At 42.5% G+C, this 21,758-nt stretch overlaps 1 protein-coding gene across 1 annotated transcript in view; it reads right to left on the bottom strand.

Moving 5' to 3' along the window:
- Positions 1-21,758, bottom strand: part of ITPR1 (inositol 1,4,5-trisphosphate receptor, type 1) — a 354,179-nt gene that overhangs the window by 317,073 nt on the left and 15,348 nt on the right. Inside the window, exons 3-4 of the mRNA XM_011965454.1 lie at positions 13,507-13,614; positions 8,981-9,051 (exon numbers count right to left, since the gene is read on the bottom strand). Of these exons, the coding sequence (XP_011820844.1) occupies positions 8,981-9,051; positions 13,507-13,598 (163 nt within the window). The 5' untranslated portion in view covers positions 13,599-13,614. The remainder of the gene's footprint in view (positions 1-8,980; positions 9,052-13,506; positions 13,615-21,758) is intronic.

The raw sequence follows: 21,758 nt of genomic DNA on the forward strand, positions 1-21,758 counted from the left end.
TTGGCATTGCAGGCATGAGCCACCATGCCCAGCCTACAGGAAAGCTTTTCAAGAGTAACAGGCTCAGGTAGTTTGGAGCAAGATGACAGGGCAGCATTAAGGAATCAGTGTAAAAAGATCAGCGGCCATTCAACTTAAAATGTCAGCGAAAACACTGTTAGAACTGGGAGCAGTCAAAATCATATCAGAAAAAAACACCAATTCCTTGTCAATCAGTATTTAAAGAAGGACCAACATTATGCCAGATGCTGGGCCAGGAGTGCAGGGCAAGATTTGGTCCCTTTGAGTGCTCCAAAATCTGGCAAGGAGAAAACAGTAGCTGTGTATTTATCAGACTGTGATAAACATTATACTCAAGATTGTTAAGTAGGCAGTTAGCATGCCCCTCTTGTCTATAGACATTTGCTCCTGTGCCAATGCAGCTCACAATGACATATTTTGGGGTTGCAGAGGAGGAAGTTAAGAAATCGGGTAATTTTTGTCTAAGAATATTTCAAGGCCAGTCCACTTCTAAAGGCAGTTTAGGGTAGATGTTAAGAGGAGGATTTCTGGTTATTAGATTGACTGGGTTCAAATCGCAGCTCTGCTACTTCTAGCTACGTGATCTTGGACCTGACACTAAACATCTTATATGTCAGTTTCCTCATCTGTACAAAAGTACCTGCCTTACTTATGGGGTTGTTATGAGGATTAAATAAATGAGTGTATGTAAAGTATATTAAATAGATTATATTCACTAATATCTGTTAGCACTAGACAAAGGTATTCACTATTATTTGCATTTATAAAAATTAGGTTATCATTAATTACACAGGGTGATGGAGTCAAAAAAATTTTTTAATTTATGGCTCAAACACAGTAGCCTAAAAGACAGTGTGAGTAGAAACTGGGGTTGTATCCCAATCTCAGTTTTGGCACAGGATTGCTCTTTGACCCCAGGAGACTTTCTAAATCTCTCTAATGTTCTCACTTGTCAAACAAGAAAGGAAAAGAGTTATCATAAGCTCAAGTGATTCACCACACATCTTCATCAATGCTCCGAAGACAGGATTATAAAACCCTTTGCCAAAAGAAAAAGTCCTTAATCAACCACAGTATACTGCTTTCAGGAGAACCATATAACAATATGACAATATGACCCCATTACGCTTGCTGAGATTTCCAAATCAATTTCACCCTCAATGGAGGAGGTCCCAAAAGCAATACTGTGATTCAATTAGAGGACAAGGTAGACTTATTTATTGCACTAGAAGCATTTTATGCACATAGAGCTGAAAATGGTTCTCCATTAGCAACTAAATTATAAGGGTAAATGACTATAAAAGAGGGGTCTGAGGTCTACTTTCCAGGGTGACTCAGGTATGCAAAAAAGAACAGATCCAGGGCATCAAAGTAAACACAAATTCCCTTATGCTCATTTTCAGGGTACCAAGAGCCTTCAGACATGCATCTCACAGCCTGAAGCAAGTAGGCAGAAATCCAGTGAGGGATACGCTGCAGTGTGTGGGACTCCAGCATAATCAGGCAGCAGGCACCATCCCCAGTGATTGTGTAACACACAGTGAGCATTCTATGTTGCCCAGGGAATTGACTTAAATTACAGTTTTGTTCCCTTTAAATGAAGTCTGTTGGTCCAAGATTGAGATAAACTAGTAAATCTGAAATGAAGATTATAAAAAACTATTAATCTTTTTATTACATTTGAATTGATTTTGTGAATAGAGAACAAGTTGCAGGAGACTCTTCTACAAGGCAGCTGCACATACTCTTGAAACCTTCAATATGCCTTGAGGCATATACTTGACAAGCACCTTAAATAGACTGATTTTTCTGACTTATTTAACAAGACAGGCAGAAAGTAAGTCCTGAACCCCTACTGCGAAAGGCCTGTCATGGATTAGAATCAAAAGCACAAACAAAATTTAAGTTAGGCCCTCCCCTTTGCAGGAGGGTATTTAAAACTAAGATATGGATTCATTCCTTCGATGCCTTGCCAAAAGAAAAAAATGAAAGAATACTGTTGCTTAGCAACAACTAAAACAATGTGCAGCAAAGGAGAGTGGTCTGAAAGAAAGCTAAGCCGGTGAGTTTGTTACAGCCACCCCAGATGAACTTTGTGACCCAAGACCCTGCCTGTGTCCTCATCTGGCCTAAGGGTAAGGTTAAGGCCTGGCTATTACTGGCACTCAACTATCTTGACAAAGAGACCTGTAATCCCAAAGAAATAAGAACCTACTACTGGACAGCACAAGGCTTCTAACATTAACCTGCCTGTTTCCGCCACTAATAGCAAAGTTTCAAGCTGCATGAAATCTTGGAAAAACCCCATTTAACAGGTAGGGAAACTGAAGTTGAGAGAGATGAAATGACTTCTCTAAGATATTGGAGCTGTTCATGGCAGATTCTGGGCTGGATGCTAGCTCTGGCATCCAGAGGTTGCTCTTTCCCCTACATTTAACCTAAATTGCAGGCAAGACCAAGATCAGAGAAGCAGACTACTGACACTCAAGTGTTTCTTATCGCTCAATCATGAAAAATGCCATTCTTATTTGAGGACCCTTCCTAAGCCGCTGGGAGGTTTCAAAGTCAATTACAAAGAGCTTGAATGAGATGTGAAACCCTTCTCTCTCTCAATAAAATAATCCTACTAAATCCACCAGCCCCCTACTAGAAGGGGCTAACATAGTGCCAGCACTCTGGGACTGGGGAAAGAAGGCTCCAATAAAAATAAAAATGCCACGAGTCTGATCCTCAAGTTCATGGCCATGCTTTAAGTCCAAGAGTGGCTCGTTATAGCCAAGCAACATACTCTTCTCCATGCCAGTATCATGGTGACCGCACAATACTCACCTGTCATTATTTCTAGCCGGGCATATGTTGAGGAACCTGGGGTCTTCCACCAACATTTTACTCTGGAAATGCCCAGAAACTGGATTATACTGCCCCAGGCCAGACCCTCATTTGTACTACAAACAGGACTCATTCTACTGTAAGTAACATACTGCGCATCCCACAGCTGGTCGGGGCAATGGCTAAAAGTGTATTAAGTGTGGCAGGATACAGTGGCTCACACCAGTACACAACTACTTAGTACACAACTACTGTGTGCTAAGCACTCTATTTGGCTCTTTATGCATATTATTTTTATAAGGATGGAATTGTTTGACCCTATTTCACAGGTGAGGAAACAAGCTGAGAAATATTATGTAATCCCAGCAATTTAAGAGGCCAAGGTGGTGGATGGCTTGGGGCCATGAGTTCAAGACCAGCCTGAGCATCATAGCAAGACCCCCATCTCTACGAAAATTTGAAAAGAACTCAGGCATGAAGGGTATGTCTGTAATTCCAGCTATTCGGGAGACTGAGGAAGGAGGATTGTTTGAACCCAGGAGGTCAAAGTGAGTGAGCCATGACCACACAATTGCACTCCAGCCTGGACAACAGAGTGAGACCTTGTCTCTATAAAACTACAAAGGAAGAAAAGCACTGGGCCCAGCCTTTGAAAGAGGGCTCTGGCTATGACACTCGTAAGTCACATGGCACTGGGCCAGCTCGTAACTCTTGTCATCTCAAATGGCATCAGGTACCAAATAGATGTGCTCTGGTCTCAGGGGGTGCTGCACAGCGAAAGATTAGGACATGAGAAGCATCCTCATCTACTTTTCCCCAGTAGGCCAGGTTTTATACTAGGTAGGAAGAAATTTCACCTGCTTTGCTTCTACTTATATATAAACAGTTGCAGTGAAGACAACAAATTATATTAAACAAGTTCCTTAAAGATTTTCACCACATATTGATGTAATTTGTTGTCTTCACTGCAACTGTTTATATATATTATATATCATTTTTTCCTGCCCCAACTTCTCCTCATTTTGAACTGTAAGTTCCCCTTCCAACAGCTTTTATTCTGAAACTAAGGGGCTCCCTGTAAGGTTAAAAGCCGCACACTTTGATATTATTGATATGGTAACATCTGTCCAACGTCAAGAATGTGGAGCCATGACTGGCCTCTTGATATGAACAGAGAAGATCAGGTTTTGAAAGCAAGAGCCTGACTACTGCCCCAATCTTATGCAATAATGGCATGATCAACACTAAAGCCTATCTAATTGCCCAAAGGTGCAGTTCCCAACAACCCTGGAGGTGATTTACATTTAAAAAGAGCAGAGATTCTGGGAGCAAAATGAAGACTGGTTGTTAGTTTCCACCTTTTCTTTGTAGAAGATGCCTTTACATTTAGCACGAGGGAGCAGGGGGAGGGACTGGTAAAAGTGGGAAGAGGAAAAGATAATACAGAGAAAGGAATTCACTAACCACCAAGTTTCTATTCCCTGTTTCAATCTGATGTTTGCCTTCTCTGTTCTTTCAAGATTATGGGCAAAGACAACACAAATCAGGGAGTAGAAGAGGTTCTGCCTTACCCTCCATGGACATTGGGGCTTTAAAATGGTACCACATTAATCAAGAACTAAAATTGCTGCATTATTCTAAGTCTCAGCTCTTCTCATCACTTACGAGGACAATGATATTGTCCAAAATTCATTCAGATGAAAAAGATGTGGCTTATGTGAAACACACGTGCAGCCAACCTTTTCTTTCTACAGAGAAAGTGAGAGGCAAGAGATATATTCAAGGAAATCACACACAAACAAAAAAGCAATTCACTTTGGAAATGTACTTTCAGCCATTAGAGAAAAAAAAGCAAGTGTGTTCGATGTTGAACTCTTTTACATCTACTGCGCAAATTAACAGCAACCACTCACTGAACAACTACTGTGTACTAAGCACTCTATTCGGCTCTTTATGCATATTATTTTTATAAGGATGGAATTATTTGACCCTATTTCACAGGTGAGGAAACAAGCTGAGAAATATTATGTAATCTATCAAGGTTACTTAGCTTGTACACAGGCGCAATGGGGTTCAAATCCAAGCCCAGGGGTTCCTGTGCATGTCCCCACCCACAAACAATTTGAAGACAAAAAGAATAGCAATATATAATTATTCTCATATAATTAAATATGAGATTTACAAGTACCAGGCTCTGTACTAAGTACTGGGAACACAAAGAAAAGCGTAAGTCTTACCAAACTCTTAACTAAGGGTCAGGCTCCCCCAGTACTAAATTCTTAACACACAATTAATCTTCCCAATGACCTTATGAGATAGAGCCTATTATCCTCTCCCATTTTACAGGTAAGAAAATCAAGGTTTGCAAAGGTGAAGTAATCTGTTCAGGGTCACACAGCAAAGAATTCATGGAACTTGGATACGAACCAGGAAGCCTGATCCAACAGCCTCTTTTATTAACCATTAGGGCTGCAGATCTCAGGAGCTCACAAAATTAAAGACGCAAAGTCAGAAGCCATGGGGAATACTGCATAAACAGGCCTTGGATTTCCATTTACTTAAGAACAGGTTATGATGGTTCTCAATATAGGAAATAACTTGGCAAGGAAACAATGGAAGCAAGAACAAACCCAAATGACTACATGCAGCTCTGCTGATTGCTCAGATAAAGACTCCATCATCCCATTCGGCTGCTTGCCAGCATCTCGCTTTTCCATATGTGTTTGTTAAACTCTAGAGTGCAACGGGTCCGTGAGGAAATGGACTAAAAATGCCTCCAAATTGCCCAACTGCCCTATGCACAATTTCTAAACATCAAAATGACTTCAGCTCCAAAATACACTTATATTTGGAAAGGCAGCAATTGCTTCCAAAAGAGAGATCTTTTTCTTCATTTTAGAAAAAAAAATGTCAAAGAATGCTGCACCGCAGTTGAAGGAATGCATTGGAAAATTTTTTTAAACCTCACTGCCCAAGTTCCATGGTGAAGGAGCAGATCGTTCCAGCACTGAGGCAGCCTGCAAAGGCAGAGCTGCCTGGGCCCCTCACCTGGGTGCAGGGGGCCTCTGGTTTAGCACGTGGAATTAAGGAAGTCCTGACCTACATTCCCAAAGCCTGCAGCAGAGCTTGTTTTGAACCAGATTTTCCCACAAGGACAAAGCAGCTCACAACCCAGAAACCTTTATTTTTAATTTAGGGAGAAAGGCAGTCAACAAATCAAGTCACTGTCATGTGACCACCTGTAGAACCAGGCCAGGCTGTAAAAGGAATTTGCTTCCTTCCAAATAGCTTCTGTCAGACTATTACTGTTATCTCAAAACAGTCGCTTCAAATCAGCCACCACATACACATCCAAGCACCAGGCACCTTTACAGTCATGCCACAAAAACGTATCTCCTCCGACTTCCACTGCTATAGTCCTATTTATTTTTAACATTCTAACCCTGTATTCAAACAGCCCCTGGTTCATTTGTGACAACACGGATGAACCTGGAGGACATTACGCTAAGTGAAATAAGCCAGGCACAGAAAGACAAGTACCACATGATCTTGCTTATATGTGGAATCTACAAAGATTGAACTCCTAGAAACAGAGAGTAGAATGGTGGTCACCAGGGACTGGGGTGGAGGATTGAGATGTTGGCCAAGGGATACAAATTTCAGTTAGGAGAAATAAGTTCCAGAGATCTATTGTACAACATAGCGACTACAGCAAATAACAATATACAGTATACTTGAAACTCACTAAGAGTAGTTTTTAAATGTTCTCACCAAAAATAATAAGCATGTGAGGTAACATATATGTGAATTAACTCAATTTCACCATTCCACTATATATACATATTTTAAAACATCATGTGTTTTAAATATATGTTAATTTAAAAAATAAAATTTCAAATTACGTGCATATATTTGTAAAAGACAAATAGTCATTAGTTAACTTCATACAGTACATTAGAATCTCTCCCAGGTTCATCTCCCAGCTCCCCAGGCCTGTTTATAGAACAAGATAAGAGGTCACACTGGACCCAAGCAATGCCTTCCTGATGCATATCCCTCCCCTTGGTTCCAGCTGCAAAAGCCAAATCTAGACCAGCTCTTCCTTGAATAACAAAGTCCAGGTTTTATTAGCCTACATTTCATTAGCCATGGTTCTTCATCTTGGTGGCACAAGAGAAATACCTGAGAAGCTTTCAAAAATCCCAATGTCCAGTTAACTCAAAATCCCTGATCTGGATTCAGATATCAGTGTTTCTGAGAGTTCTCCAGGTGATTTCCCTGTGCAGCTAAAGTTGAGAACCATGGCTCCCACTCCATCTGTCACCAGCCATGTGACCTCAGACAAGGTTCTTAAGTTCCGAGTGTATCAATCTCTTCCTAGGGAGGAGGGATGGCTCCCTGAGCTAATGCAGGCAGAGTGCTTAGCACAGGGCCTGGCACAGTCAATTGATCTTGTCCCTTTCAATATTCACGGTGGGGAAGTAATTCTATGAGTGACTGAATTATGATCATTGGACGAAATCTTTCATTTCTGCAGCACTCAAGATTTTGTCTTGTCTTGCAAGAAAACATGAAAGAAGCATCGAGAAGAAAAAGGCGGTGGAGGCAATAGCCGCCTTGGGTTCCTCTTACAGCTTATATCAACAACTCTTTTTCTTTCTGTTTTTTTTAACAGTCTCCCCCAACCCCCACCCATCCTCAGGTGAAAACATTCTCCTGATAGCCTCACGCCAACTGGATGCAACTCAACACCAAATGTCTTCCAAATGGCTTTTCTCCATCTGAACGTCTGCGTTCTATTTTATTCTAATGTATTTAGCTTTTATCCAAAAAAGTCAAACAGTTTCTAAACCACTAAACAGTAAGAACTTAGAACTCGAATTATATAATCTGCAAATGGCAAGATTTGAGCCCCTTTGGGACTGAGGCCATCAGTCAAATACCTAACCCAGTGGTTTTCCACCCTGGCTATAAAGAATCAGCCCTAATTCCAGAGTTGAGCTTAACTGATAAATAATTTAATTATTAAATAGATGCTTAGGGCTCTCCAGTGGATCCCTAAGTCCTAAGCTCTACAGTGGAGCCCCAAGCATCTATTTAATTTAAAAGTTCCCTCAGATAATCCTAATATGTGGGCTAGAGCTGAGGACCACCAACCACAAGAACAGAAAAGAAAAACCAATGTTTATCATCTAAGACACCAAGTGTACTTCAAAGACCTCCTACAGTAAACTCAGTTACCTTTGGAGAAAGATACCAAATTCAGGAGGCCTAAAGAAAAAACTAATTTGGGTAGAAAAACTGCCCTGCCTATGCCTTTTCTTTGTTTTTGTGTTTGAGACAGGGTATCACTCTGTCGCCCAGGCTGGAGTACAGTGGTGAGATCTCAGTTCACCGCAGCCTGGAACTCCCAGGCTCAGGTGATCCTCCCAACCTCAGCCTCCTGAGTAGCTGGAACTACGGGTGCATGCTACCACGCCCAGCTAATTTCTGTATTTTTAGTAGAGACAGGGTTTCACCATGTTGCCCAGGCTGGTCTCGAATTCCCAGTCTCAAGCAATCTGCCCATCCCAATCCCCCCTGTAATGCTGGGATTACAGGCATGAGCCACTGCGCCCAGCCTGCCTACGTCTTTTAACTCAAAAAACAAGCGCAATAATTAAGAACATTTCATTCTAGTGAGACGTTCAGTGAGGTATCATTACACACCTCCTTAAAGAAGGTATCTAAGAATATCAGCATCCCCAAAGGGACAGTGAGATCCGCTAAAATAATGAATATTCCCTGTGACTGGATCCATAAATCCTATTTGTTTGAAGAAATATCCATACAAATGTAAGACTTTAAACCAAATTAGCACTTGTCAATACATATTCAATAGACAAATTAAGGACCCAGTGAAAGACATCACAATCTTGATACTAAATTTATGTATGTATTTTTCAAGAAGTTGTAAAGCTGAGAACTGAAATCATACTCTGAAAAAAAACGTAAGTAAATAAGCCTATCTTGCTTATAAACACACACAACACACACACACACACACACACACACACACACACCCCAACAACACACTTCATGAATTTTCAAGTGAGTCAAGGTGACCACTCCAGGAAAGCTACCACCTTACCTCTGAATTTCTTAGGTGGATTGTTAAGGTCCCCGGTTTCTGGCTGTACAACACAACGATCATCAACCAGGCTGTAAAGAAGACAGATAAATGCTCTGTCAAGTTAAGCGTATGAAAATGAAACTCTTAGCACCATGCAAAAATCAGATATCCCAGGGCTTTTCCTGTGCAACATTTAGACTACCATATTCTCCTGCCAGGAACTCTTTACACTAGAGACTTCCTATGCATGGATCTAAACCTAATCCAAAAGCCCAGGGTTCTGTTCTGTGAAGGACACATTAAGCTACTGCTTTCTGTGGCTCCTTTCCCATAACCACGTCCATGGGAGATTTGAGTGTAGCATGCAAGGTGGCTGAAGTCGCGAGACACAGCAAGGGGCAGTTGCATTCAACTAAGGGTAGCTGAGGAGCTGACTTTGTGCCTGGTGAAGATGAGTCAGGCCCTTGCCCTTTGGGAGCTCAAGGCTAGTGCAGGAGCCTTAAGAACAAACTGATAAGGAGAATATAATCTAAGGGCTGTAAGAGAAGGAAGAAAAAAAATAACAGCCAGAAGCGAACTGTGCCTGAGGTCATCTGAGAAGCTGCAGACAGAGGCAGTTCTAATGGAACTACTGGAAGAGTGGAAATAGATGTGAGAGGCTAGAGGGGAGCGTTTCCAGGTGGAGAGAACCACGAGTGCACACTCATGAAGACATGAAAGGACTCTGGAGCATCAAAAGCAACTAGTGGGGAAAGCACAAAAAAATTACAAATAAATAAGCCGACATTACATAAAGACTCAGTATTTGAAATCCTGACTGCTAAGTCTAACTTGCACAATTCTTTTAGAAGAACCACTTAAAAATGTATTTTTGAACAGATGAGGGAACTGAGACTCTGAGAAGTTACACAACTTGTCCAAGCTCCTAAAACTGGTACTGATAGAACTGGCTAATCTTCCAAGTGACCACAGAACTTGCACTTGTTCCCAGCTAACATGCTATGGTTTTCCAGGGTTCCTCCATTCATCTGTGCTGCCTCCTCTTATCCCAAATGCAAGGTACCATTAAATATTCAGCCTTTACCCTTACTGTTCTATTCTCCAAGATTCCCTTTTGCCTCCTAAAGTCCTGCCTGTCTTTCAGGACTCAGATTAAGAGCCCCACCTTCTCCACAAAGCCCCCGAGGCCTTTCCTGCTTCAGACACTCTCTGCCTCTCCTTCTCTGTCCTCCCAACCTCACTGACTGAGACTCCAAAGGTGCATCAGGCTACCAGCTCCATGAAGGCCAGAAGATGCTCAAGGCTGGCAGCTCAGTATCTATTTGGTAGGTAAATCGAAGTATCCATGGTACCCCCCCAGCAGTTTGCCTCCTTCAGCTTCACAACACAAGACCTCACTGTATCAACAAGAGGGACAGTGTAGCCAATGGCCTGAGTTCTCATGTAAAAATCAAGAGCAGAATATACATATATAAAACCCCCACCCTGAGCTCCTGTGAGTGTAAGTACAGTAATGCCCCCAGAGCTAACATAATGCTTGACAGGGTGGGCTCAGAATCCAAGGTAGGGCTAGGTTAATAAATAATCAAGTTCTCATGGCCAGGCGTGGTGGCTTACACCTGTAATCCCAGCACTTTGGGAGGCTGAAACGGGCAGATCACGAGGTCAACAGATCGAGACCATTCTGGCCAACATGGCAAAACCCTGTCTCTACTAGAAATTCAAAAATTAGCTGGGCGTGGTGGTGAGCGCTTATAGTCCCAGCTACACGGGAGGCTGAGGCAGGAGAATCGCTTGGACCCAGGACGCGGAGGGTGCAGCGAGCCGAGATCACACCACTGCACTCCAGCCTGGCAACACAGCGAGACTCTGTCTCAAGAAAAAAAATAAATAAATAAATCATCAAGTTCTCAAATGGGGAGGAAGTGGTAAGAGGAGCCCCAGTCAAGCTCAGAAGACAAATGAATTGTAGATGGCACTCTGCCACCTACTAGTGGCATGATCATGACTATGGCATTTTACCCCTACTGGTCTCAGTTTTTTCATCTGTAAAATGAAAGTTGGTCTCAGGGATTCTTAACGAGGGGGATGTTCATCAGACTTATTGTTTCCAAATATACTGACACCAGGACTCTGTCAACCCAGCTTACTAAAGCTGTGCTACAGGATGAGGCCCAAGAATCCCCCCACCTTGTTTTTTTTAAAGAGGCAGGGTTCTTGCTATGATGCCCAGGCTGGTCTTAAAAGCTGGTCTTGAACTCCTGGCCTCAAAGGATCCTCCCATCTCAGTCTCCCAAGTATCTGGGATTACAGGTGTTAGCTACTGCACCAAACTGAACCTTTATTTTTAACAAGCTAAAAAGACAATTCAGAAGCATGCCACTGAGTAATGTGCACACATACACACTTGCCCTCCAAGATCCTATTGGAGTTCTAAAGTTTAATCAGTAGATGAAGCCATTTGGAGGTAATCACCATCTATATAAAAAGGATGGGGCTGGAGTGCTACACAGTGAGTCCCATTAACAACTGGCAGTCACTCATTGTAGTCCACAACAGGTCCTCCATAAATGCTAAAAATATTAAAGACAGGAAGGGTTGTCAAACTTTCTTTCTAACCCCATTTTTACACTGCTATCCTCAAATATGTGCAAGCAACTGAGAAAATAAAGTATTCATCTCAATAAAGTATTAGCAGCCCAAAGTTCAAAAAGCAGCCCTCCTCACTTTAAAAGGGCAGGAGGGACTCACCATTAATTTGTTTGCAATGTTTGAGGAAAACACTTAAAAAGCAATTCATATGATTTTCAAGAAGGGCTGCCCTGGAAGAGAAAGAAGGTACTAAGATCTCAGGGGCTCAGGAGGTACCTGGGTGACTGGGAAATCAAGACCCCAGGGGAAACATGGGCATAGAGTGGGTTGAGGTTTAACCCGGCATCCAGATAGAGGCTGTGCACAGCCAAGGAGGAGGGAGAGCTGTGGGCAGACAAGGAAGCCGGAAAGAGAGAAGCTGGCCTGCAGAGAGCAACTGTTGGCAGCCCTAGCCTTGCAGTCTGGAATTTTCTGAGCTGTGAAATCTTGGGCAAGTGACTTTGCCTCTCTGAAGCTCAAAACTTTTGCCTCCACAAATGGTAATGATGAGAGTGTTCATCACAGACAGTTGTGTAAGAATTAAGGAAGATGTAGGCACAGTATTTAGCATAATGCCTAGCACACAGCAAATACCCACTGGGCTCATGTAGTGCTTTCCATTTATTACTGTTGCTGTCATTGCTGAAAATAAGAAGAGGGTAAAAGAGTCAACCACAGACGATGAAAAGAGGAAGGAGCCAACCATGAAGAAAGGAGGGACAGTCAGAGGCAGGGCAGAAGGGGGCCTCTTTGCCAAAAGCCACAGAAGATAAATTGTTAAGGGTAGGTCCATAATGGAGAGAGGTCAAATGTAGAAAGTCACTGGATCTGGTGATCAGGCAGTCATGGATGACTTCTTTTCACTAGATGGCATTTGAAACAAAATCTCTCTACAGTGGGAGCACAAGTCTAATTGAGCTATAATTCTGTATCTATAATAATTTACTCCCTGAGTGTGGAGTAACCTGCATGACAGCCTAGAAATACTCGTTCTGCACAAATACCAGAAAACAAGCATGCTTTAAATAATAGCTGTAATTAAAAGGAAGGTCTGGCTGCTGTAAAAATGAGGTTCTTGGAGAAGCTGCTGGTCTTCCTTCCCCCAATTTATTTGAGACCAGCTCTTGCCAAATTCAACAGTGCCACCCGGGGGGCCTCACTACTCCTTTCTACACAAAGACAATGTAGACCATTCGTAACTATTTTGGAGTTAACCATCTTGATTCTCCATTCTGCTTCTGTCTGCCTTTGGGACTATTTCACCTCTCATTTCCTCTTCTAGACAATAGGCGTAGGAGGAGAAGGGAGAAGATAATCAAATGAGTACATTATGAAATATATTTATACCCTTAAAAGTTGTATAAAGATTGGGAAAAAAGCACAAAAGAGCAAAAATCTGATTTACAGAACTTTATGCAATTTATAATTTTCAAACGTATACAGCAATGTAAAGTAGGAAATGTCTGCTTCAAAGAAAAAAGATAGGCAGCCCAGGAGGTTTGGTCTTTGCTTATATTATAAAGGAGTCACTATTTGAAAAGAAGAGCCGTTACAAAACTAAAAAGCACTTCTTTGGGCTCTGTAAATATTCATCCTTACACTTTATTCCATTTAAACTGTACTCCATAGTGGAATAAAGGCACTCCCTTTTATATAGAAAGGAAGAGCAAATTTTAATAAACTCAGAATAGTGTCCTAAATAATGAGGTTTTACTCTTTCAGAAATATACAGAAAATTGTGTTTTTGTATGAGAGGTTAAACTTGGCTAATATGGGATTTGGCGTTTGTGATTTCAACCGCACTTAGAAAGCCAAGTAAAATGGTAATGTTCGTATGTTAGAAAAATCAGTTTTAAGCTGATGTTATGATGTCTTAAACAAATCCTGCCACACAAGAAATTGCATGCTCTTACCCCAAGGTGCTAATAAATCCATTTGTCGATCCCTCCGCGTACAGAGAACAAATGTCTCCAATATGCAGGAAGCTAGACATTTTGTCAGACATGTCTTTCTTGAAAATCCTAGACAAAGTAAAATATGCAACATTGTTAGAAGAAAAGAAATGCTCAGAGGGGAAAAAAAGTCACTAAGAGTTGGCTTAGCTCAATTTTCCAAAGCGCCTTACTTAAAAGCCAAATTTAAATAAGAGTTTGACAGGCAGGCAATTCAATGAGCCAAGTAAAGACATATGCAACAACATTTTTTCCCCGTATATTATTTAATTTCAGGATATTCCAACCACAGCAACATTTGTTTCTAACAAAACCATGCCTGAATCAGATTCTACAAGTTGAGGACCCTTGATAATAAAAACTGCAGTGAGTAGAAAGCCTGCAGGGAACTCAGCCAAGAACGTTGCAGTGATTAGGGAGTTACTTGGAAAGTCTGACTTATGAAACATTAACATATTCAATTTGCCTCAGGGAATGTTAAGTCAGAAGGAAACACCTGGTATAAAAACTTGCTTCTGGCAAGGCCACAGTGCCTGGGCTAAGGTACCAAACCAACAAAATGGCATTAATAAAAGGAAACCTGGTAATAAATACCACACATTTCCAGCAGCCTTTTAGAACTTTTAAGAATTCCACAACTGTATGCACTTCACCCAAATGCTACTTAAATGTCTTTCCTTCTCATCCTTCACCAAGAAACACTTCCAGAGGACGAAAACCCTTTAGACAGAACCTGGCCCAGATCCTTCAGTATTTGGGTAAAAATAATAAGGTTCCCTGCCCAGGAACACACAGCTATTGAGAGGCAGTCTTACAAAAAGCTCTTAAGTCTCAGGAAATCTGTACATAGCCCAGAAACCATTAAACACACAAACACATATAAATATCAACAAAACTATTGATGTGACTCCTAGAAACAGCTTTCAACGGGGCCATAAATATTGAGGAGTGGGAACCAATTGTAAAAAGCTAAATTAACATTTAAAAAATAAATGTCAGTTATGTGGGAAGATTGGGTGCTGGTGTGGACTGCAGCTAATCACCCCGTGTTTCCTCAGGCACCTGGTGTGGAGATGTCCAGGGCAACCCAGGTTTTCCCAAAACCCCTCCTCCAACCCCAGACACCTTTACCCATCAATTTACTCAACTTCCCCTTCCAGAAGCCATTTACCCCACACAGTCACAAGAGTTGTAATGGTGTGGAACAGTATTGTGTCTCCTTCAATTGCTTTCTGGGTGCCAAGTTTTCTTTCGGGAAGAATTATGCAGCAATGATCAGCATGACACTTCAGGAAGCAACCTCCTACCTTAGCAGCAATGTCAGCTATTGAAAGCAAACTCATGTTAAAGAACCTCAGTTCACTGCTTGTGAGAAGCTGCAGGGAAAAGCTAATTTGTCATCCCCTTCCCTCCCCTCCAACAACCCAGACATTGCAGGGGAGATAAAGAGCATTTCATTAAACATGAACTTATTTACAGAGGGAGACAGCAACTGAGAACACAGAATAAACTCTCAAACGAAAGAGCCAGTATCTCTAGACCTTGAGGGAAGACACACAAATAATGTGCAGAAGGACAGTTTGCCAAGTACCACTCTCTGGAATCATGTCCGTCATTGTTTAATTCTTCATAACTACATATTTTATACCTAAAGGCAAACCAATGTTTTAAATAGCATCCAGAAAAGTGGCACAAATGGAACACATCAAGGGAGATTAATAGTTCCCTCTGTGCTTATATTGTAAAACTTTATCTTAAAGGGTCAGGAAGTCAGCATACTTCTAAGATCAATTATTAGAAGACAATTTGTTTGAATTTTGAGCCAGACCAAATTTGTGTCTGTACACCCTGGCCTCCCAAAAGGACACCAGGGAATTTCCAAATGCAGGAGAACAGGTATGTGCTCCGGCAAGAGGACTAGGGCCTTGTCCAGTGCGACTAAGGCTCTCCTTTCAGGATCACCCTTCAGATAAGCATTCAGCCCCAGTAGAGACTAGGCCAGAAAATGCCTGCTGTCTTGTGAACTATCACCACCACCTGGATACCTTGCTGAAAGATTCCAGGCTCTTAATGGGAAGAAGCAGACAATTCAGTGTCCTCAAGTGACAAAGCATGAGGTACCCCATGTTGCTTGCAGCTGATCATTGCAATAGATGTCTGGACATTGCATTCCTACAGCACAGTTCTGCATTATTTTCTTTTCTGATAATAATAGCTGGCATTTATCAAGGATTTCTCATGCCCACCATTGTGCTGAGTGCTTTACAAATGTTCTCTTAGTGAATCCTCATGACCACAGCAGGAAGTAGGCACCTACCATTATTGCCATTTTGTTGTTGAAGACACTGAGGTGTAATACAGAGAGGTAAGATGCCCACGTCACATATAATTAGCAAGCAGGAGGACCAGGGTTATTATAACCCAGGTCTATCTGACGGTTTTTTTTTAGATGGAGTCTTGCTGTGTTGCCCAGGCTGGAGTGCAGTGATGCGATCTCAGCTCACTGCAACCTCTACCTCCCAGGTTCAAGCGATTCTCCTACCTCAGCCTCCTGAGTAGCTGGGATTACAGGCACCCACCATGAAGCCTGGCTAAATTTTTGTATTTTTTGTAGTGATGAGGTTTTGCCGTGTTGGCCAGGTTGGTCTTGAACTCCTGGCTTCAAGTGATCTGCCCACCTCAGCCTCCCAAAGTGCTGGGATGACAGCCATGAGCCACCGCACGGGACCTAGGTCTATCTGACTCCTCAGTGGAGGTGTTTATCAACAGTGATCCTGGGAACATAGGTTAAAATGTTAAATGTTCTTATACTCCAGATGATTACAGAGAACCGATGCACAATTCTTATGCACAATTCTGTTTTCTAATTTTTCTACCATGGCTCTGTAATACTTTCAGAAGTCAGAAAAAAAATAAGCATCTTCTAACCAAGATACTTATTAAGTGGTCGAGATAACTGAACAAGTAACCTTTAGCTACATTTTACATCTCCCCCTGAAATCACAGGCCAGTCCACCCACCACAGCTAATGATCCTCTGGGCAATCTGCCAGGGGTACTAATTAAAAACAACCAAAAAGTGGGGGAGGACAGATCCTTCCCCAGGGGTCTCATGTGATAATTCCCCTCACAAAAGACTGGGCAGAAAGCTTGCTGGTCTAGTTAGAAACCTCTGGAGATCTCCTCTGGCCTCCCCTTAGTGAAGTGGAGGAAGAAGATGGGGGGAGGAGGATAGGTTTTAGTGCAATTATCAGTGATGTCCTGGAAGGAAAAACAAAGGTCGGGAAAGTCAACAGAACAGGCCTCTGTGGCCTGGAGGGGTGGAGGTGGAAAGTCAGCCCAGAAGTGATGGGCCTAGGAGCAATCTTCTGGAAGACTTCCTGTTGTTCAGAGCTGGGTGGGAGAGCCCGCCTTTTTATCTGATCATGGACCATTTGTGCCTGTGAACTTCTAGCAGCTGCACTCAGGGCTCCTGTGTCGCTCACACCATGACAAGGACCACCTCAGAGAAAACAGAGCTGGCGCCAACCTGCCATGGAGCTGCGGAACTTCAAACGCTTATGGACACCCGGGGCTCTGCTGACAAGCCATGCCTGACATACACAAGGGCAGGCTTAGGCACTCAGCTCCCGCGCTCCACCCTGGCTCTCTGTCCCTAAGTTCTTCTTCTTATTATTATTATTATTTAGCTTATTATTAGGAGCCCATAGCCACCTCTCTGCTTTCATTTCCTCCTCTGTTAAATGGGGATAATACTCACTTCAAGAGGCTGTGGTGAGGAATGGATGAAATAATGCTTGAAAAGCACCTGGTACAGTGGCTGACATACTTGAAATTGCTCTATGCTCGTTATTTTTATTTTTCTTCCATGAAAGACAAAGTGGAATTCTGAAAGATTCCAGGGCGTCAAAATTTAAACTCAGTAAAGGATCCCCTGTTTAAAAAGCCATATGTGTATCATAACAAATGAACTCCTATATGAACCACGATGACAGATTTTACTTCAGGGAAGATAATTTATCCTTCCTAATTCCCCTGATGAAGAAAGGTGAACAATAGCGAATTACACTCAACTCCCAGCCACAGAGCATTCTAGCCTTTCAAAAAACACAGAATCACGGAATAAAAGTTGGAAGGAACCCTGTAAAGCATGTAATTCCACCTCCTGCCCAATAATGGAATCGCCCCATCATGCTGCCTATGGATGGTCTCACTGGGCAATAGAGACTACTCTATGTTCAAACAGCCTTGTTCAAACAATTACTCCTAAACCAGGCACAGTGGCTCATGCCTGTCATCACATTTTAAACAGCCAAGACAGGAGGATGGCTTGCAGCAAGGAGTTTGAGACCAGCCAGACCCATCTCTACAAAAAAATAAAAATAAAAATAAAAACACATTAGCAGGGCATGGTGGCACACATCTGTAATCCCAACTACTTGGGAGGATCACTTGGGCCCAGGAGCTCCAGGCTGCAGTGAGCTGTGATCGTACCACTGTAGCCCAGCCTGGGCAACAGAACAAGACCCTGCCTGTGAAAACAATAAAACAATTACTCCTGTCCCCTCCCTTAGCCCCACAAAGGACAGCTGCCTGCCAGAACTTTTGCTATTTATCTGTCCTCTGGCGCATCTAAGACCTCTGCATATGTGAATGCTATCTAGATTATTTCTCCTTAAGGCTTTGCTTCTTTTCACAAAGCATCACCATCCTCCCCACAATTCCTGATGCAGCATGACGTGAAGAGCACCTCTCAGCCCACAGCAGGCAGGAACTGAGGCTCCAGAGTCAAAGTGCCTAGGTTCAAACCCCGGCTCTGCCACTTACTTACTGAAGAACTTCAGGCCTGTTCCAGAACTTCCCTAAGCCTCGCTTTTCCCAGCTGTTAAAATGGGGAAAATAAGAGCACCTACCTCAGCAAGCTGGCATGAGGTTCAGCAAGATGGTGTTTACAAACACTCAGCAAAGCATCAGGCATGAAGTAGGCGTGCCATCAATATATGTTATTACTATTAAACCGCCACCGCCACCCGCCACCATTCTGATGGGTGGAATCACCTGTTAAAACAGGGTTCTTCCAGGGTGGCTTTGGCCAAGGCAAAGAAAAGTAGATCACTGCCTCTGGGAGATACTCTTGCAGAGGGGCTGTGGCAGCTTTGTTGAGCCTCACACCACCCTCTGGCTGAGTTTCCCTTTGCCCTGTATTGAAACTGCTCCCAGAGCTGTGCACTAAAAAAGGGGGGGCAGGGAGGATTTGATTCTATTCCCAAGAAAGGTGCAAATAAAGAAAAAAACAAATGCAGAGAGATCTCTTTGGGGAAGAGAAGCCAGAGCTGCCCTTCAGAATCTGTATTGCTCTCTACCTTCTCTATACCTTTCCTGGTCTTCTCGTCCACTCTGCTGGCTCCAGTCACTGTTACATGATGAGGATTCCCAACTCTGTCTCATGACCCACAGCGACTAGAGTTTTGCTCCTGGCGGCTCACAGCATCTCAATGTACCAAAAACAATTTACCTGCCTGCCCAATCTGTTCCTCCTTCATAGCCATTTCTCAGTGACCACCAGCAAAGCCTGGTGGCTCCTCCAGTCTTCCCTCTCTCATGTTCCCTGCCACAGGGCCTTTGCCTTGTTGTTTTCTCAAGCCCACAACACTCTCATCCCTACCCCACCCCTTGCTCTAATTATAGCCAAATCACCCTCCAGCTCTAAATTCAACTACCATTTCCACCAGAAAATCTTCCCCATCCCCTCAGATGAAGTTAAATTCTACTCTTACAAACTCTGCACCATGGATCTCTCCTTCCCAGCCTTCATCTCAGTTACAAGTTCACATTTATTTGTGCAATTCCTGTCTGACACCCTACAAGGCACAAGCTGTATTCTAGAGATCTGTGTGTGATGTGTTTTATATACAACTGTATTCCAAACACCAATGCCTAGCACATAGTAGGTATTCAGTAAATATGTGTTGAATAAATGAATGAAAAAGTCTAATCCAGCATCAATTTTTGCTGACTTTAAGCTTTACTATCTCTCTTGAATCTTCTAGCTCCCCCTGCCCCTGCTAACCAGTCTCAGCCAGTATCATTTCTCAACTGGACTCCCTAAGGCCTTCCTACTCATTTCTCTGAATCTGTCTTTCCTCTTCAATCTATTCTGCATACAACATCCCGCATGATATTTTAGAAACATAAATCAGACCATATCATTTCCCCGCCTAAAAGCTTCCAACATCTCTTTGGAGCTCTTCATGATCTAGCCCTGCCTACCTTTCCCCCTGCTCTCCATACTCCAAACATAATGATTTTTTTCCAGGCCCCTCACCATGCTCTGTTCCCCGGGCCTTTGCACATGCTGTCTCTGCAGCCTGAGGTATTTCCCTTCCTCCCCCACCACCACTTGTGGCTAACTGCCACTCACCTTCACAGTCCCAGTTTGATGTCTCCACCTCTGGGAAGCCCTCTCTGACCTCCCAAATCTGGGTTATATGTTTCCAACATACTCTTCTATATAGCAACCTGGGTCTACTACCATTGTCCTAACATTGCTTATTCACTTGTTTGTCTTCTCCACTAGGCTGCAAACTCATGAGGGCAAGAACCTTAGTTGTCTTCTTCCCTGTTGCATCCTAGTACCTGGTAGTACCTGGGATACAGCAAGCAGTCAAATATGGGTTCAACGTCACTTTAGTGCCATCTTTGCTGCTGCCTAGAAGAGTTTATACTGGTTTTGTTTTAGAGTCATGGTCTCACCCTGTCACCCAGGCTGGAATGTAGTGGTGCAATCATAGCTCACTGTAGCCTTGACCTCCCAGGCTCAGGTGATCCTCCCACCTCAGCCTCCTGAGTAGCTAGGGCTACCGGTGCACACCACCACGTCTGGCTAAATTTTTCATTCTTATTTTTGTAGAGACAAGGTCTCACCGTGGTGGTGCCCAGGTTGGTCTTGAACTCTGGCCTCAAGTAATCCTCCTGCTTCAGTGTCTCAAAGTGCTGAAATTACAGGCATGAGCCACCACACCTGGTTTGTTTTTTAGGTGATTGTTTTCCAAAACAAATTAAAGCCAAATTTACAGTGTTGGATCAAGAAGAACAGAAGCCTACCTGGCCCTTTTCAATAGATTTCTATGAGAAACTTGGAAGCAAGAAACAAAATATCTAACTTTTATCCCTGGAAAGATACTGTAACTTTTATCCCCATTGACCATCCCCTCCACATGTCCAAAATGGCTTGGAGTACTGATAAGAGTGTACACTTGGAAACAGACTCAGAACATGTGAGTCTGAATTCTAACCTCATAAATTACCAGCTGTGTGTCCTTAAGCAACTTCCATAACTTCTCTGAACCTCAGTTCTCTTATCTGTAAAAAAGGGGGCAACCTTTCATATTTCTCAGGGTCATTGTAAGGAGTAAACCAAATAATTCACATAAAATGGTCAACACAATACTTGGCCCTTTGTGCTCATTTTCTGTATGTCTGAATGAGTCTGAAATGAAAACATTGTTTTTGTTCCTTCATAGTCTTCATTCACCTCTGTCGTATGATTCCTCTACTTGATGAATGTTGCTTACCTGGTCAATACTGTAGGAAATGCATCTGGAGAAACAAGGATCCCAGAAATGTTTTAATCCTCTGTAAGCCCACGAGGTGGCTGATACTTGGACAGCATCTCCAAAGTACTGTTGTTTTTCAGTACCCAAACTCACAATACCCAAGCTGGCCAGACCTCAACTCAACTCCCCCGCCTTCTACCATCAATCTAGGTCCCCTGCTGGCAGTGGGGGTGGTAGAAACCTCTTCAAAGGGATAGTAATTCAATATTTAGAACCTCTTCCACTTTGGTGTTAAAACAGGCCAAAGCACAGCCTCACTAAAAAAGAAATATGTTCATTTAATTTTAAGCAGCAGCTCAAGATAGGTTTGGAATTTTTTTTTTTTTTTTCTAAAAGCTTTTAGTGTGATAGAAAACTCACTCATTTGACTGTGGCAGAAAACTCATTTATTGAAATTTTTCCATCTATTATTTCTCCTGCACATACTTAACTAATTGCATTACATTCATTTAAAAAAAAAAAAAAAAAAAACTCGATTTTCGCCTACACAGAATTCCGAATTTAAAAGTTAACAACTCCCGAAACTGAGGCTAAAGTAGAATACTTCATTAACCAAGAAGTTACCTAAGGGATCACTTAATCCTCAAGGGTGGACAGG

Source organism: Mandrillus leucophaeus, unplaced genomic scaffold, assembly GCF_000951045.1.
Source record: "Mandrillus leucophaeus isolate KB7577 unplaced genomic scaffold, Mleu.le_1.0 Scaffold727, whole genome shotgun sequence".
In the NCBI taxonomy this organism is placed as follows: domain Eukaryota; kingdom Metazoa; phylum Chordata; class Mammalia; order Primates; family Cercopithecidae; genus Mandrillus; species Mandrillus leucophaeus.